General features: G+C 36.4%; 1 protein-coding gene across 2 annotated transcripts in view; it reads left to right on the forward strand.

Annotated features, from left to right (window-relative positions):
• LOC129755315 (myogenesis-regulating glycosidase-like) overlaps positions 1–17,250 on the forward strand; it is a 52,904-nt gene that overhangs the window by 10,593 nt on the left and 25,061 nt on the right. For both annotated transcript variants that reach the window (XM_055751747.1, XM_055751748.1), the window contains exon 2: positions 13,768–14,187. In XM_055751747.1, coding sequence (XP_055607722.1) covers positions 13,986–14,187 — 202 coding nt within the window. In that variant the 5' untranslated portion in view covers positions 13,768–13,985. The remainder of the gene's footprint in view (positions 1–13,767; positions 14,188–17,250) is intronic.

Consider the following 17,250-nt stretch of genomic DNA (forward strand, 5'->3'; position numbering starts at 1 on the left):
TAACAAAAGCTGTACACATTTTATGCTTATAATTTTAGTTTGTCTGGTTTAGACAATGTGTTTCAACCATTCTATCTGAAAAGAAATTTGATTCAGTTACCATAATTCATTGACAAAATTATATTGTCTTTCTGCTACATATGTCGTCTAGAAATGTCTAGCTTATCTTTCTGAGATGGTCATGAGATTCGAACCCATCAAAACACAAACCTCGCCTCAAATCGCTGCTGCGAATTCAATAAATGACTGAATAGGTAGTATCTGTCATATCATAATGAGATAATTATTCTGTTAAATGTCTCTTGAGACATTCGGAATCATCGCTGTTTCAGTAGGGCGGGAGCATCCGTCGCGAGAGTACATTTTATTCGCAGTCGATCTCGGTAAATTTTGTCTAAGGTAAAATTTTACTGGTTTTTCTTCAACTGCTGAATTCGTCTTTGGCAAAAATTCAATACTTTTAGCTGAAAACATCTTGCCAAAAATGTTATTTCTTAAAAATTCTGATACGCTCAGTTGTAAAAAATCCAGTAAAATTTACTACAACCGGTCCTAAAAAATAAACGTGCAAACGTGAATGTCGCGTCGTGAAACCGATCGTGCGGCAAGCATCAAAGTCAAGGAAACGATCTAGTGGAAATTGTTTCGAACGAACGTTGCTCCTCCTAATTACCGCAGACAGTGTTCGTCCGTTTCGAACATGATTTCGCGAGTTGATGATGTTTTCCGCTTTTTTTATATCTTTGCCTTATTAATTGAAAACAAAACAAGGAAAAACTACACGACTTCTCGCAATCCACCAATTTTCCGAGCCCGTTGTACGAAAAAGTGGCTTATGTGACGACTGAATAGATCTTTTGGTTCTGTGTTTGAAATTAAAAAATGGAAGAAAAAAATCCAAAAAATTATATTAATTACTAACGATTAATCGAAGAGGAAACTTAGCTGCCATTAATCTTAATTTTGCGTCCCAATCAAGTTCGGATTGAAGGCGCCAATTACCGATGAAAAACGACTTTTTCCTGCTCAATTGACACATGGGTCACATATTTGAGCGGGATTGCAGTCGACGAAAAAAAAGAGGAGGGGGACACCCTACCTAAACCATGCAGTAGAACACGCGATAAATTCCGAAAAGATGTGTGGAATATATGTATGTTCCTATACCGACATATTTGTTTGCTTCAGTAAGGTTATTTTTAAAAGCAAGCGCCAAGCGCAAAGCGCAGAAGAAATCGACTTCATTCAACAAACTATACATCATCGGTTTGTTTTGGGGACAGTGTGTTACGTAATTTTGGGATCAACTTAATATTGTAGAATTTCTTTAAGAATTACAATTCCTGATTAGTTTCCTGAAACTTTCATTCCTCAAAACGTGTTATATTTATTTTTCAATATTTTTAAGTAACAAAGGACCAATCGAAAATAATAAAAAAACATAAGTTTTTGGTAACTTTAATTGAATTACAGAAGGAGATACTTTTACGACAAAAAGTATCATCATTTTTTATTCTCACAATCAAAACTAATCTGTCTGTTCCCTATATACTCAAAAACTAAGGTTGATCTGAGGTTGTTACTAGAGGTTTTTGAAGCCGAAAATGGTTTCTATAATAGTTACAAACCCCTCCGACTAAAGGGAGGGGAACTTCCATACAAAATTAACATAAAATTTGACTAAAATCTCACGATTTATTAGAGAATTCTAAAAAATTTGCTATTCAAACACATTACAATATAATGAGATGATTTATTGAATAGATGGACAAGTATTTATACATTCAGGTTATTTTTTTTACTGAAAGATCTGGACGGGATGAATAATCAAACAAGATGAAAATCCCCGGAAAAAATACGCAAAATATCGATTCAAAACCAAGTCCAAAACCTCGAAATCTCATCTCAGGTTCTACAGATTTTTCAAAAAATTCTTATTTGTTAATAACAATTTAAACCCGAATATGAGATTCAATAAGCTTTGACTAAGCTTGCCAGATTGCCCGGATTTTGCCCAGATTTTTTTACTTTATTTGCAAAATCAAACAAAAATTCTAATTGTGTCATTAGAATTATGAATCTTGCGGCCAGGACATATGTTTTTACCAATTTTTTTCAAAATAAACTTCAACGATTTTTTGAATGATTCTAAATTGGCTGATGTGTTCCGATAAAAAAAAAACAATTGTTCAAGTATTCAAGTGTTCTTCTTGATTTTAATGGACTAATTCAGAAATATGCCTGAATTTTAGGAACATTTCCAAAAATATGCCCAGCTTTTCAAAGTTGTAAGATATAATAGTAGACTTAATCGATTTGGGGTCATTTTTGAATTTCTCAAACCCTGGGATCTAAAAAGCTTAATGTTGGTTTAAAACTCATCCATGATTTTTTGCGGAATTTTAAGTAACGTTTTCATGAGTAAATTTAAACTTCAAGTTGTGTACTGGAGAATCAAATACTTTGAACTGAAAAATCAACATAATTTCTTTTTCTGTGAATATTTGGATTTTGTGCCAATTTATAAATTCTCAAAAAAAAAAAAAAAATATTCCGCTGAATAACTTTGTCGAAGACTGTAACCCTAAACGAAGCTTTTTAGACCCCAGGGTTTGAGAAATTCAAAAATGACTCCAAATCGACTAAGTCTTATAGTATAGCCTGGATTTGCATTTCAGACTAAAATAAGAAAGATTTGCCATATTCAAAACTTAAAATTCAAACAATTTTTAAGATTTCGATTTGAAGTTTTATCTTCAACCCTTATGCAGAATAGAACATTAAAAAGATTAAAAAAATCATATTGAAAACCAGAAATTCAGATTTTAAATTAGAAATTTTGGATACAAATTTTGCAATTTGATCCATAATTCATAGGAATTCTAAATTAAATTTATATTCAGATTTTTATTTAAGGTTCAAAATGCAAAACTCAGTCTTGGAATTAAAATTCAAAACATAGATTGAGATTCAGCTCGAATTTATGTTTTATAATCAATAAGTTCTAGATTCAATTTGAAGTATTTGTTTATTCACAGGATTTGAATTATGAAATATAAAATAATTAATGATAATTTTTTGTTAATAAAAGAACTTGTGTTCAATCGTAAGGAGAATTTTAGCTGGAAATTGGTGTGTTGTTTAACATTATTTATATTGCAGAAACTTCACAACAAAGTTTCAAATAAAAATTTTAAATTTTAATCAAGTTTACAAGAATAGAAAATAAATGTTACTTGAATCGTAGATTTAATTTTTTTTATTTCTGAATATTGATACGTTTTCATCAACGCTTATGCTTGTTGTTAACCCTTCGTTTCATAAAGTAACAAATTTGCTACAACCCAAGCAACGAAAAGTCACATATTTACTTGAATGAAGCATTGAAAGTTACATATTGGCTGACAAAGAGAATCAACTGCCCAATTCCCTTTAGTGAACTTTATGTTCTCATTAATGAACTTGAAAGTTGCAAAAGTGATTAATATGTACGTTGTATGTGACTTGTTTTGCCCAATTCCCATTAGGGAACTATATGTACTCATTAACGAACTTGAAAGTTGCAAAAGTGATCTATACGTACGTTATACGGGACTTAAGTCACATAAAGGGCACAAAAGTGCTCCATACGGGATTTGGTATGTCACATAAAGGGCACAAAAGTGTTCAAAACGGGATTTGATAAGTCACAAAAAGTGCATTGATGTGCTTTCAAAATCAAATCACCACTTCGAGTTTTAGTTTCAGTTAGAATAACATCTAGGCTTGGTCTTGTGGTAGCGTGTTCGATTCTCACCACGAAGGTCGGGGTTCGATCCCCAAGCCGGGCAAGTTTTTTTTTTCAATAAGTCATTTAGTAATAGAGTGACCATTCTGATGCGATATATGTAGGAAATGTAGGAAAGAAGCAATTGAGCAAATTTTCGAGTTTGGAATCCGGCGCGTGGCATCATGGCGGCACCGGTTTTTGGAAGCTGAATTAAGAAGCCGCTGAAAGTTGAATAGAAGATAATTAAGACTTGTTTTGGAACTTGAAAGTATCAATAATAACTTAAATTTTGAGCTGCATAGAACGTACTTCATATCAATGATGGGGCTGAGTAAGCGTTTTTGTACCTGTTTTATGGGACTTCTGGTTGCTTGGGAATTAATGTATAGACAAATGGAAAAATCGTAATTTATTTTAATTTTTTTCTTAATGTACTCATCATTTCCAACTGCTTAAAATGGTTGTTAAGGAAAAATAAAATAAATCATGAAACGAAGAGTTAAAAAGTATTTGCTTACTACTTGCTAATTTTAGTTAATACAAAAGTTTAATTGAAGCCTTCCAAATCCCTCATTTGTTTTTAAAGCTTCATAAAAAATGGCAATTGCTAGGACTTATTTAAGAAAGTTATTATTTTACATATAGGTATACTTTTCAATGTAAAATAATTGTTACTTGAACATAGTACCTATACATTTTTTTCCTCTTTTCTTCGTGTTGAACAATACATGTTCAACTAATAAATTTAAGGGAAAAAAATTGTCACCAAAACGGCACTGATGCATCATCTATGTAGCAAGAGAGCTCCTAAGTATTTTTCATGAATGCTGGTTGAATGCTTGCCTCATTTGATGTTAAGAGATGATTACTGCCGCTGGAAGCATAATTGTCACATGTTACATTTTGATATGTGAGGTATTTTGGTGTCTACCGCCTCGTTGCGATGAATATTTTTATTATATTTAAAAAAAATATGTTTTTAGAGTGAACCTGATATTTCTTTAAAATACCGACAAACAAAAATTTTGATATAACTCCTCTAGACACAAATAAGAAGAAATGTTCAGAATGTAACATGTGACAATTATGCTTCCAACGGCAGATCAATTAACTGAAGTACTCCTCTTACTTTTGCAGAAAGTATTGGTGTAACAATAAATTTATTGTATTGAAGACTCCTCCCATTTTTTTTGTAAAACTCGACTCTTGCAGAATCAGGATAATATCAATCATTAAAAAACTTAAGGCAAATTTAGATCTAGAGAAGATACCAGAAGACTTCGAAAATCAAAGCAAATTAATTTAATTCAAGACATAAGTTGAACAAAGGTATAGTTATAGGGAGATGGCAAGATTTTATTTTATTTTTTATTTTAGTCCTAATGAAGTAAGTCTTCAAAAATATTTCAACTAAATGTCCATAAAGCAAGTTCAACTCATTAGCTTCCAAATCAGCAAACCAGATAAACAATACGTTGTTTGATAACATAGATTAAGGTTGCCAGATTGATCGGTTTTATACGGGTTTGCCAGGATATTTAAAACTAAATTTGGGAACAGTCCGGCCTGGCCCGCTTGCCCGGATTTTAATGATGAAAGCACGTATTTTGCCCGCATTTATTCACATTATTTTGCAAATTAACCTAAAAAACAAATTGTGTTGGAAAATGGTTATAATTATGCCTCCAAAGTTAAACCTGTATAGCAATTGTTATAAAAATAATCACTAAAGGTTTTTCGAAGCCCAAAACACGATTTAAAATCTGTGGATAAGTTTTGATGATTTTTTTTTATTTCTTGATATTTGTTGAGTAATTTCTGGGTTTTGACAAAATTTGTCCAGATATTGCCTGGTTTTTGGTCGTAAATTTTGAAATCAAATGCCCGTAATTGCTAGGTTTTTATAAAAAATTGCCCGGATTTGTCCGGCCCGGGCATGTGCTGAAAAAAATCTGGCAACCCTAACATAGATACGTGTGAAATAAAAAGGCATGTTTTACAAGATTGAAACCAAACTTTTGGATGATAACTTAAGTAGCTATTTAAAATATTTTAAGTACATTGGGTACTCAAATATTTTTTCGCACAAAATTTAACAAATGTGTTTTGATAAGTATGAAAAAAGGACTCGAATGCAACTCGAATTTTGAAATTTGGTTCACCCGGCAGTGTATGTAGAGTAGATATATTTAATAAGTTTTATAGCATGTTATTCAATATTTCGTCGAAACTTGTCAGCATGATGATAGTATTTTTTCAATTATTCTACAAAATATGGGGTTTGAAGGTTGTTGTATTCAAACCTTTATAATACATGAAGGAACAAAAAAAATCAGTCGCTGACATTCTCTTAAAGTTCAAAATTTCAAACTAACGACATTTTAAGATACGTTAGATTTAAAAAGAATACCTCAAAAGTTTTCCACAGTTTTTTCAGTTTTAAAGTTTACATTTGCCTGAGTAAAAGTTCAAAACAGATGGCTTAGCAACATTTGTACGTTTCATGAGCTTTTGAAAAATTAGAAGACAACATGATTTTAAATGAACTCTTATTCAGCATTCAAGCTCCATACATCATGAATTCAAAACTTCTATGCACCTTGGGTGATGCAGAAACTGCTTTTGTACAACACACGAATGGAACGTAGCTTGGATAATTTCCGACGAAGACGTCATCCTACACCGAACTAAAATGGCTCTCCCGCCGGTGGCAATATCTGCTTAAGCGCTTATTGAAGCATTTCATTGTATTCAGCTTATTTACTTTATTTATATAGTATTCCATCTCACGGCATAACTTGATGAACATAATTCCTAAAATTCACTCAGATTTCTTGGACATCCCCATTCGTCAGATCACGCTCCACTTGTTTTACAGGACAGTCGTCCCGCATTCTCGCAACATGTCCTGCCCAGCGTATCCGGCCAGCTTTCCCCACCTTCTAGATACTAGGTTCGCCGAAGAGTCGGGGAAGCTCGTGGTTCATCTTTCGCCTCCACACTCCGTTCTCCTGCACGCCGCCAAAGATGGTTCTTAACACTCGTCGCTCGAATACTCCGAGTGTATGATGGCCTCCTCGAGCAACATCCATGACTAGATTACACTTCGTGCGAGGGCTAAATCTTCTCGACCGCAGTCGTTTGTGGAGTCCATAATAGGTCCGAGTTCCGTTGATCATTCGCCGGCGGATCTCACAGCGTTGTCTGTGATCACCAGTGAGCCGAGATAGACAAAATCTTCACCTATTTCCAGCTCGTCGCCGTCGATCGTGACCTAGTTATTACTGGACAAGCGAGTTCGGTCGATCTCTTCCACCGCTGCAGATGATCTGCCGACTATGTCAATGTCCTCGGCAAAGCAGATAAGTTGACTGGATCTGTTGAAAATCGTGCTTTACGGGATGCGTTGAGTTTCTGATAGAACTTTCGTGTTTCTGGGGAACGATGCAGCAGGTCCAGATCCTCAAGCTGCTCCAGGCGGCACTATTTCTCCTGGAAAATTCGGACTCGATGCCTCTTCTGCTGTCGGTGTTTTTTCACGTTTCGACGGGTGCTGTCGCTTCAATCATGGGGTTGGATGCACACTTCTCAAAAGCTTCCTGACGATGGAGTCCATCTTACATCGTTCGCGGACTGATGTTAACTACAGCTCATTGGCAGGGATATCATGATCCAGGTGAACCCATCGCTAATCGTGTTGGAGTCCATGCACATTTTCTGTATCCCGTTATCGACTGTCATTTCGGGTTTGCAGGCCGCAAATACGTTGGTACGTGCTACTTCAAGCAATGGAAAAGCGAACACCAAGTACCTTTGTTCAGGTGTTTCACAACATCACCACAAGTCGTGTCCGAATGGGTAGCGGTACTTCATGAAGCATCCGTGACCAGTCTGAAACTGCTTCATATAGAAGTTCACTTCACCGTGTTTCTTCCCAATCCAGCTTTCGATGTGCGGAATCAGACGATGGTACCACCTTCCTCTCGCTGAGCTGTCTTACAGCTCCTGCCAGTTTGACATCGAGTCCTCCTTAGTAAGTTCTCTTACGTTGGTGTCGTTGTTGTCAGAGGTCTTTTGCTCCGGTCTTCCTCTTACAAAACTGAGATGGGCATAACGTATCCACAGATAAATCACAGAATCATCATCCGCTGCGAAAGAGCTGAAGAAGTCCACGAAAGGCGTAGTTTGACTCCATCGTCGGGGCTAATCTCAAAGGTGAGCATCCGACCACATGATTGATAAGACAATACCTCTTACGTAGTCATGGGTACGCCGCGTGTCTGTGAAGGATATCCCAAGTCTTTGGGTTACATTGTCTTTCGTGACCGGGCCTGCGTAGTTTTTTTTTAAATTTTATTATAAAATCAACAGATCATATATTGATCCAAATGATATTTCAAAATTAAGAGACTAACTAACTACAAATACAAATCTACACTGAACTTAGAACACTAAGAATTCTTCTTGGGAATACAACCCTCGAAACGTCAAAATCAAAATGCTCTGAGAAACGGTTGAAAGTCTTAATGACGCCAATTATTGCAGAGTTGGCCCCGTAATTGTTCAGTCTAAGAGGAACGAAGAGCTGAAGATCCCGATTCCTCAAACCTCGAGGTCGGACGCTTATTGGAAGAACTTACAAAAGTGCGGGAGAGGCGATTCTTGATGAAAGCAGATCAGCTACGAAAGGCACACGAGTGGCGGTCCTGCGGGCTTGCAACGTGGCGATATCGATCAGACGGCATCAGCGGCTTTCGTAGCTGGGAAGTCGAAAAGGGTCTTGCCAGTTTAAGTGTTAAAAGGCATACCTTAAAAACGAACCGTTTTGATAATATGGGCACCAAACCGCAGAGGATTCAAGGATCGATAGAACCAAACTACAGTAAAGACTCTTCAGGCAGTAGATGTTCTTAAAGTCCTTCGTCATGCGGTAAAAAAACCCAGGCTTCTGGAGGCCTTATCAACGATATAATTGTTATGAGTCTTAAAATCCAGCTGCACGCCAAGAATCACACCAAGATCTTCCACGAGTTGAGCTCGAGAGATTGCAACGTTTCTAAGGAAATAAACGGCTAAGAACGGGCGTTTTTTTTGCGAGAAAATGATATTACTGCGTATTTACTACGGTTTAACGGTAGGTGATGCCAGGGGGCAAAGAGGTTAAACAGGTTCTGCAGGAAGTTCACATCTTCGGGGCCATTAATAGAGTAGAACAGTTTCAAGTCGTCGGCATACGCTAATTTTAGTACTCTGAGAAGTTGCAGCACGTCATTGAAGTAGATCCGGAATACTATTGGCCCTAGATGATTTCCCTGAGGCACGCCTGATGAAGCTGAGAACTGCCTGGAAAAATAGTTACCCGTACAAACTGTCAATTTACGTCCAGTTAAGTAACTACGGAACCAGGCTAGAAGAGATCCACAAAATCCTGAACTTTCTAGCTTTCCGATGGCAATATCATGGTTCACCTTGTCGAATGCGGCAGACAGATAGGTATAGATGGTATGAATTTGATATTGCTTTGCAAAACTTTCGTACACAAACGAGGTCAGTAAGCTGTTTGTAGTTGAGTGTTGAGGCATAAATCCATGTTGGTCGTTGAAGAAGTTATGCTTGCAGAGCAGGAAAAAGGGATCTAAAACCACCAATTCGAAAATTTTTGCTATAGTACACAAAGCTGAAATTTCACGGTAATTTTATATATCTCTTTTCATGAACCGGGAACATATAAGCTTCTTTCCACAGTGAGGGTGTAGTATCGCTGTAACGTAAACTTTCTAATATATTTCGTTGGTATTAATTGGTTCTACTTAAAAAAGTATTTTATGAAAATGTGCATAGGTTTCAGAAGAATCTAGGCAGTCGAGAAGTTTCCTGAGTGGTCTTCGGTCGATAGGGGGATAGGGGAAAGTGGCCTGGTCAAGCGAAGCTTGGAAGATAAGCCTGACAGGAGGGGATTTTTTTTTATTATCTGACAATTTGCGCCGGGGGTCTTCAGATTTTCCCCAAAATTGAAAATTTGGTTCATTTTTGCGACTTAAAAACACATGTATTTTTTCAGATTTCTAACATTTTTATTTTTTGAGTTAGCTTCGGTTAGATTTTTTTGTCAATAAAAAATAACCATTTTTCAACGCTACATAACTCTGTTATTTTTCAACGGAAATTAAAAAATAGCACATCAAAATGCATTGAAATTTTATCAGCTTTCCAAATAAAATAGTTGAAAAAAGATAAATAAAGACCTTTAACATGAAAAGTTGTAAATAAACTTTAAATGGCGTCTAAAAGTACCGTCTGCACCACCGAATATTTTGCAAAAAATACCATTGAATAGCTCAATTTATGATGCAACTTTCATCTGAAGACACCAAAGTGGGCCATCAACTCCTTGAAGAGTTATAAAAGAAATAATGACGATAAATCTCTTTTTTTTGCGACGAAAACAAACAATTGTCGAACAACTGCATTCACATATGGAGGTAGCGCGCACTTCTTACAACATGGGAACAAAAGAACTCACCAAAGCAGGTAAAAAACACTACTTTTTCGTGCTTTGTAGAGTGTTTGCAGCATAACTGACTTTAAATTTTCACTATAATTCTTAGTATCGTATTGTTAATGTGATATAACAAATAATGGGAAAGTTGCTTTTACAACCTGGTCATATGCTATATAACCTATTGACTTTTCGATCAAATATCATTGTGAAGCATAATCAATGCCAATAGTAGAAGGTTCAGTCCCTGTGTTTGGGATCACAAAAATGTGATTAAAAATGAAGTATAGACGTGCTGGACATAGTTTTTATATCGGGAGCTAAGCACTGGACACCAAAATCCTTTCCCATTGATCAAAAACAAAGAGTGGGGCACAAATGTAGAAATAATCGAAGAGCTCAGTATGGCCAGCTTAGGCTGTAGAAAGCATCATTCCCATTGTAGGTAATATGACATCGAGAATATGATACTTTTACCGTATTCGTTTTCTCCAACCGCCCAGTTTTGAGGTTTACCATACTAGAACGAACATAATTCGTCGTCAGTGTTTTGCTACCTTGATCGCTCACAAACGAATCTTCAGTGTTCCACAGTCCATTTTAAATCAAATCTGCGAAATTACGGATGCAAAACTGAGCGCATAAACTTCTAAAAATGATAGCAAAATTTGCAAAACTTGTTGTGACCTGGTGCAAAACTGGGTATAAACGAATACGTTATTAGATTTTTGGATATAATATGAAGTCAGTTTAGCTGCAACACTCTACCGCCCCTACTTTTATAACAGTCCCATGTGCAAAAACAAGCAAGCGAGAAAATCAGCTTTTACTGTTTTGGAATACATACTTAAATTGTGATCACCACTTTCAGCATAAACAAAAATCGTTTCTAGGTTGTCATAATCAATCGTAAGACCTGAAATTTTAGAAATTGGGTTATTGAAGGTCGAGAGCACTTTTTTTATTCATTATGGGACTGTTAATCGACCATATTTGAAACCTTTTTCAAATCTACTCGCATAACAGTCCCATACAGAATATTTTTTTCTCACCAAGCTACTTTCTAAGACTTAAATTTTATCATTTTTGAACTTCTAAATGCAATTTTCAGAAAAAGAAACATACTTTTGGAAAAATATTGTAAATTCCACATTGTAAGTTGAATCTTTTTACGATTTTTGATTGCATCCGATAGTTTTTCGCTCAGGAAGTCATTCCTAAGGAAGTCAGACCTGCCTTCGAAAACTCGTGTGCATCATTCGACATCAAGTGAGTTAAATTTTTTAAATGATTCAAAGCAATAAATCAAAGACTATTTCGTCGAAAGAAGCATTAAAAAGTAACCAAATCCGTGGTATTTCACATATAGAACTGTTATCGGGTATATTTCATATAGGACAGCCACAAATTGATATTTTTTTCGAAATTTGTAGAACAAAACCTCTTTTTTTAGTGTTTTATTTTGAATCCCTATGTTGACCTAAAATGACGAAAATTCATATGGGACTGTTATGCGAGTAGGGGCAGTCTAAAAAAAACAAAAAAAAGTGCTTTTTACCTGCTTTGGTAAGCTCTTTTGTTTCCATGTTGTTAGAAGTGCGCGCTAACTTCATATGTGTGTGCAGTTGTTCGACCATTGTTTGTTTTCGTCGCAAAAAAAAGAATTATCGTCATTATTTCTTTCATAACTCTTCAAGGAGTTGATGGCCCACTTTGGTGTCTTCAGATGAAAGTTGCATCATAAATTGAGCTATTCAATGGTATTTTTTGCAAAATATTCGGTGGTGCAGCCGGTACTTTCAGACGCCATTTAAAGTTTATTTACAACTTTTCATGTTGAAGGTCTTTATTTATTTTTTTCCAGCTATTTTATTTGGAAAGCTGATAAAATTTCAATGCATTTTGATGAGCTATTTTTTAATTTCCGTTGAAAAATAACAGAGTTATGTAGCTTTGAATAATGGTTATTTTTTATTAACAAAAAAATCTAACCGAAGCTAACTCAAAAAATAAAAACGTTAGAAATCTGAAAAAATACATGTGTTTTTAAGTCGCAAAAATGAACCAAATTTTCAATTTTGGGGAAAATCTGAAGACCCCCGGCGCAAACCCGTCAGATAATAAAAAAAAATCCCCAGGAGTCAGCAAAAAAAAACATAAAACGCTTCAGGAAGGTAGCTGGTATCCCATCCGGGCCCGTAGAGAAGGAGTTTTTGAGCTTAGTGGCAGCTTTAGAGATGGTTGTATCCTCGACTGTAATACCGTTTAAAGAAAAGCCCAGTGGTAAAACACTCCTGATAGCACAATCGAGTTTATTGTCGATTATTGAAGATGGATCGAAGATGCTCGAGAATTTATTGGCAAAGAGATCGCAGATTCCGGAGTCAGAGTTCGCCGTGATGCCATGAGTTCAACAACATGCTAAGAACTGGTTACTGATCAGCACCAACTTGGATTTAGGCAGGCTCTTGGAGCGCATCTAGTTTTATACTGTCTGAATCGCTAGAGAGGCACGTATGTAGCTGTAAACGAATTGTATTCCAAGACACGGCGAGCCACCGGCACCGTCTCTCCCCAGTTTGCTATTCTGGGTCCTTTACTCGGTCTGGGACCGCAGCACTTCCCTCAGCATTCCCTGGCGAGAATCTGTCGGCGACCTCTAGCACTGTTTTCGTCGGGTTTACAGACACTTTTCTACTTTGGACCACGAAGAGGTCATCCCAGACCCCTGTGGAACACTCGCACATATCTTTGCAGTGACTACCGGAACATTTCGGAGAATTCTATGATCGCCGACTTCACTGCAACATTCGAAATGTCATCCGGACCGAGAAGCTTTTCTCGGTTGAAGCAACTTAGCGATATTACGTAGTTCCTTAACCGTTATCGTCTCCTCTTGTCTGGAATCTCAATCATACGGGACTAGGCTAGTAGCCAGCAGGTAATATCGAGCTATGGGAATAGTCTCTCGCAGTTTAAATTGATTTGTTGGTTTAAGAAAAGGAACGTACTCCAGAAAATACTTCGAAAAAGTTTCTTGACCTTAAGATCTAAATAACTAAGTGTATATGTAACCAATTGACTATTACAATATTCTAATCTCAAACACTTGATCAAATGCGCCCTTTACTACTACAACACACTGTAAAACTCATCGTTCACACTCCTAACGGCTGGCGGTGAAAACCCCACACTCGGCCAGTGGATAATGGGGGAATAAACCACTGCACGGGCCGCCCGTTGAAGAAGTACATTCATCCGTTCTCTGGATCAAAACATCTTAGCTTTTAACTTTGGCCGACCGCTTGGCCGTATCTAGCTAGAGAATGAGCGGGTGGGTGTATGGTACGAATTCGACTTGACTTATCCGCCTGGCACCTTCTCGTGAAGTGTAGTATAGTATAGTAGATCACACCGGCCACATTATGTGTTTGCTGATCTTCCCCAACAATCCCCAAAATCCCACCTACAATAAACATGTTTTATTATTAATATGTAGAAATGCAACGCCACTGATGATTTGAGTTCTGTTTTCCATTAACGAACAAAAACCGCGGATCAGTGCCGATAGTGATATTCCTATATTTACGTATTAAATTTACAAAACAAATCGATTAAGCTGAGACGAACGAACGTGATGTGTCTTCTTTTGTGAGTCTACTAGAGAGAGAGAGAGTGACGTTTAAATTAGTGAGAGAATCAGAAAATTAAAGCGAAATGGCACTAAAAGTGACGCGAAAGTGCTTACTGTACTCGGTGCTCGGGGCAGTAGTGGTTGCGGTGATCGTTGGCGTTACCCTGTTCCTGGTGCTTCGGGACGACGAGGACATCATGAAGAGCTACAGCTTCAGCAGCAGCGGTGTCGAGGTGCGGTTAGAGGAACAACCGGATCATCGATATGTGCTGAATTTGGTGAGAGGTGAGTTGTTCATAACTGATGATGATGATGATCTAAGTCGTGTCAAAAAGCAAATCATTCTTCATACAACATAAACTTTTCTTATGTCCTTGATTACCCTTAAACGCATTCTATACCATCTTTTAAATAGTGTAATTTCCGGTCATTGGTTCCACTTTAAGAACGGATCGATTCACTCAAATAACGCTACCAGGTTTATTCGGATGCCGAACTGCCATCGGGATACAATTTCCTTTACTTCCAGGCCTACGAGCTGTGGTCAACCTCTCTCCAAACACTTTAATCATTTTAGACACTGTCGTTCGAAACGAGTTGAACTTTTTCTGTAACTAGGGTAGATGTACCCTCCTCCGTCGTATCCCTCTGATTCGTCGCAATTCAAGAATGCATGTTTAAGAGCCGAAAAATCAATTCCACTTTAATTGGCTACTCCACATGATAAACTTAAGCTTGTGAATTTATTTTCTATCACAAATTTGTCACTTTTAAAACTATTTCTTAATTTATTTGATATTGAAATCGCGAAGTGAATTGAATTATTGACGCACTCCGCCATATTGTAAAACGAACTTAGTGATCCCCACAACGTGTTTCTTTGTTTTATCGCTTCCTGTCAATGCATATAACGATCAAAATCATAAAATTCGACAGAAAAGTGTTGGAATAAAATTAGAAAAATGATTTCAAACTAATCTGAACTATATAAATTTGTCAATATTCGATTGAAATCGAATCGCTCGGGCCCCATAATTCGTCGTAATTTTGCGACAGGAATAGGAAACCGTTTTGCAAGAATTGGAATTAGACCGGTTCATTTTTACTATTTTTTGCTGAACACATTCGGAGTCATAGAGTATGAACATAATGGATTTCCAAGTAATCACAACACAATACAGTAATTTTGTTTATTTGAAGCTAGGAACTTGATGCGCTGGGAGATAAGTGCAAAAAGTCTATTTATATTGATAAATTACTTGAATGTATTCAGCATTGCTTATAATGCATGGGTTCAAATGAACAAAGAATTGATGGATTTTTTAGCTTAGTGGTTGGTGTTTTACAAATTTTTTACTTACAGTATCGTGCATAATTTAATAAACGTTTGAGTGCACGCAAGAATATCTCCAACTTTACACATTTCTAACGTTCAACTCCAATGAAATTGTTTCTTCAAAATTATTTCATATTTTAATATTTGATTATTTTTGTTTCTATTATCTGATGACACTAAGCCTTTCTCAAGTGTTTGAAACTTGAGATACATCAATTATTTGAAAATTAGACTTTTTAAGCTTCTTGCATTCGAACTGCAATATCGCACATACGATTAAACGCTTTGCTCTACAGAATGGTCACTGAGAGATCCTTGAAAACTAAAACTAAAACTTCTCCAGTTTTAAGAAATTCTCTAAATGGAGATCAACTCGAGGAAAAAATTTCAATTCCTGGACCGAAAACCTCGATGTTTATTGAATCTTTACGATGCATGGAAAAACGATGAAAAAAAATCCCGATGAAAGTAAAAATGACAAGAGAATCTGGATGAATGAATCATTTAAACTTTGAAATAAGAATTCATGAGTCTCTGGTTTGGATCTCAATACAAGTTTGGATAAAAAATCGGTAGATCTGATTTTTTGTACATATAGTCGTTCAAATTCAACAAAATCAAACCCGCTTTTATTCTGATTTCTACCATATAAGTTTTAATACTTGACTCATGTTTGCTGCATTTTTATAAATTCTCAGTGAATTTTCAACAAAAGATGTTTTGTCGTTTTTGACATATTACAATTTGAATGAAAAAAGTCGAAAAGTTTAATTTCAGCTGGATTACTCTACGTCATTTCCCAAAAAATTTGAACCCAAACAACGAAATGTTGGAATAACGAAGCGTCAATTTCCGAAAAAAAAAAACATTTTTGCAAAAACTTTTATCGCTCGCAAAAAAAAACTTTAATAGATGAGCTGAACCAATCTAATGCGCATTACACGCATCAACGTGGCTTTGCTTTGTGTCGATATCCTTCGCCAGGGTTCCCACATGCATAAGAATACACATGTTGACAAAACGCAAGTGTGATTCTGCCTCTCCTCAAATGTCTTACTATTCAGTCTCATTGCGTAGAAAAACATATAGTACTATTAAAAATGTTGATGTTCTATAAATATATGCAATTACTTTGTAAATTTGTGCCATGTAATTTGTGAAAAATGTCTGTTTGAATGTTATAAAATCTTATTTTACGGACAATTCCTGGATCATGGCAGCCCAGTCCGTTGGAGAGTGTGTTGGTACAAAATACATTTGCAGGGTGGATTCAATTTGTAAGGTCTAATATTGTGCTGCCTGCAATTGCCTTAGCCAAACAATGGTACCTAGCTACAAAAACGCTACCTTGGGATTTCTTGGCAAGTCCATTTTATTGCGACTCAGATCTCATTCGAACTTTGCAGTTATCCTGCGCGGTTGATCCGTGCGAAGTAAATAATCGCATTTGTATGAACCGCAACCGCAAAATTTCAAATCTATCCCTCATGAGAGAGGAATAGTTCCAGACAATTTCGGTAGAATTGAATAGAAGGTATAATACTTTGCTGCCTGCAGATGCATTAGCCAAGCAATGGTAGACCTGTATAGAATAAAGCTATCCTAGTTTCATAGCTTATTGCGACTGGTTACTCGAGAGAACTTCTGCTGTTATCCTGCGCGGTTGATCCGTTCGATGTAAGCTGATGCTAGTTGCATGAACCGCAACCGCAAAATTTTAAATGTATTTCTGAAGAGGGTGGAATAAATTGAGACAATTCCGGTCTCCTTGTACGACGGAATTAGGAACCTGGTACGACAATGGAGGAACTTGAATTAGAAAAATAAATCATAAATTGACTCAAAAGTACGTAATGGATTGGTCTATTTCCTACATCTATATATATAAAAATGAATGTTTGTCTGTCTGTCTGTTCCCTATAGACTCGAAAACTACTGAACCGATCATCGTCAAAATTGGCATCTAAGGGTTTTTGAGGCCGGGGATGGTTTCTGTAATAGTCAAAACTCCA

Source organism: Uranotaenia lowii, chromosome 3 (genome assembly GCF_029784155.1).
Source record: "Uranotaenia lowii strain MFRU-FL chromosome 3, ASM2978415v1, whole genome shotgun sequence".
NCBI classification, from domain to species: Eukaryota; Metazoa; Arthropoda; class Insecta; order Diptera; family Culicidae; genus Uranotaenia; species Uranotaenia lowii.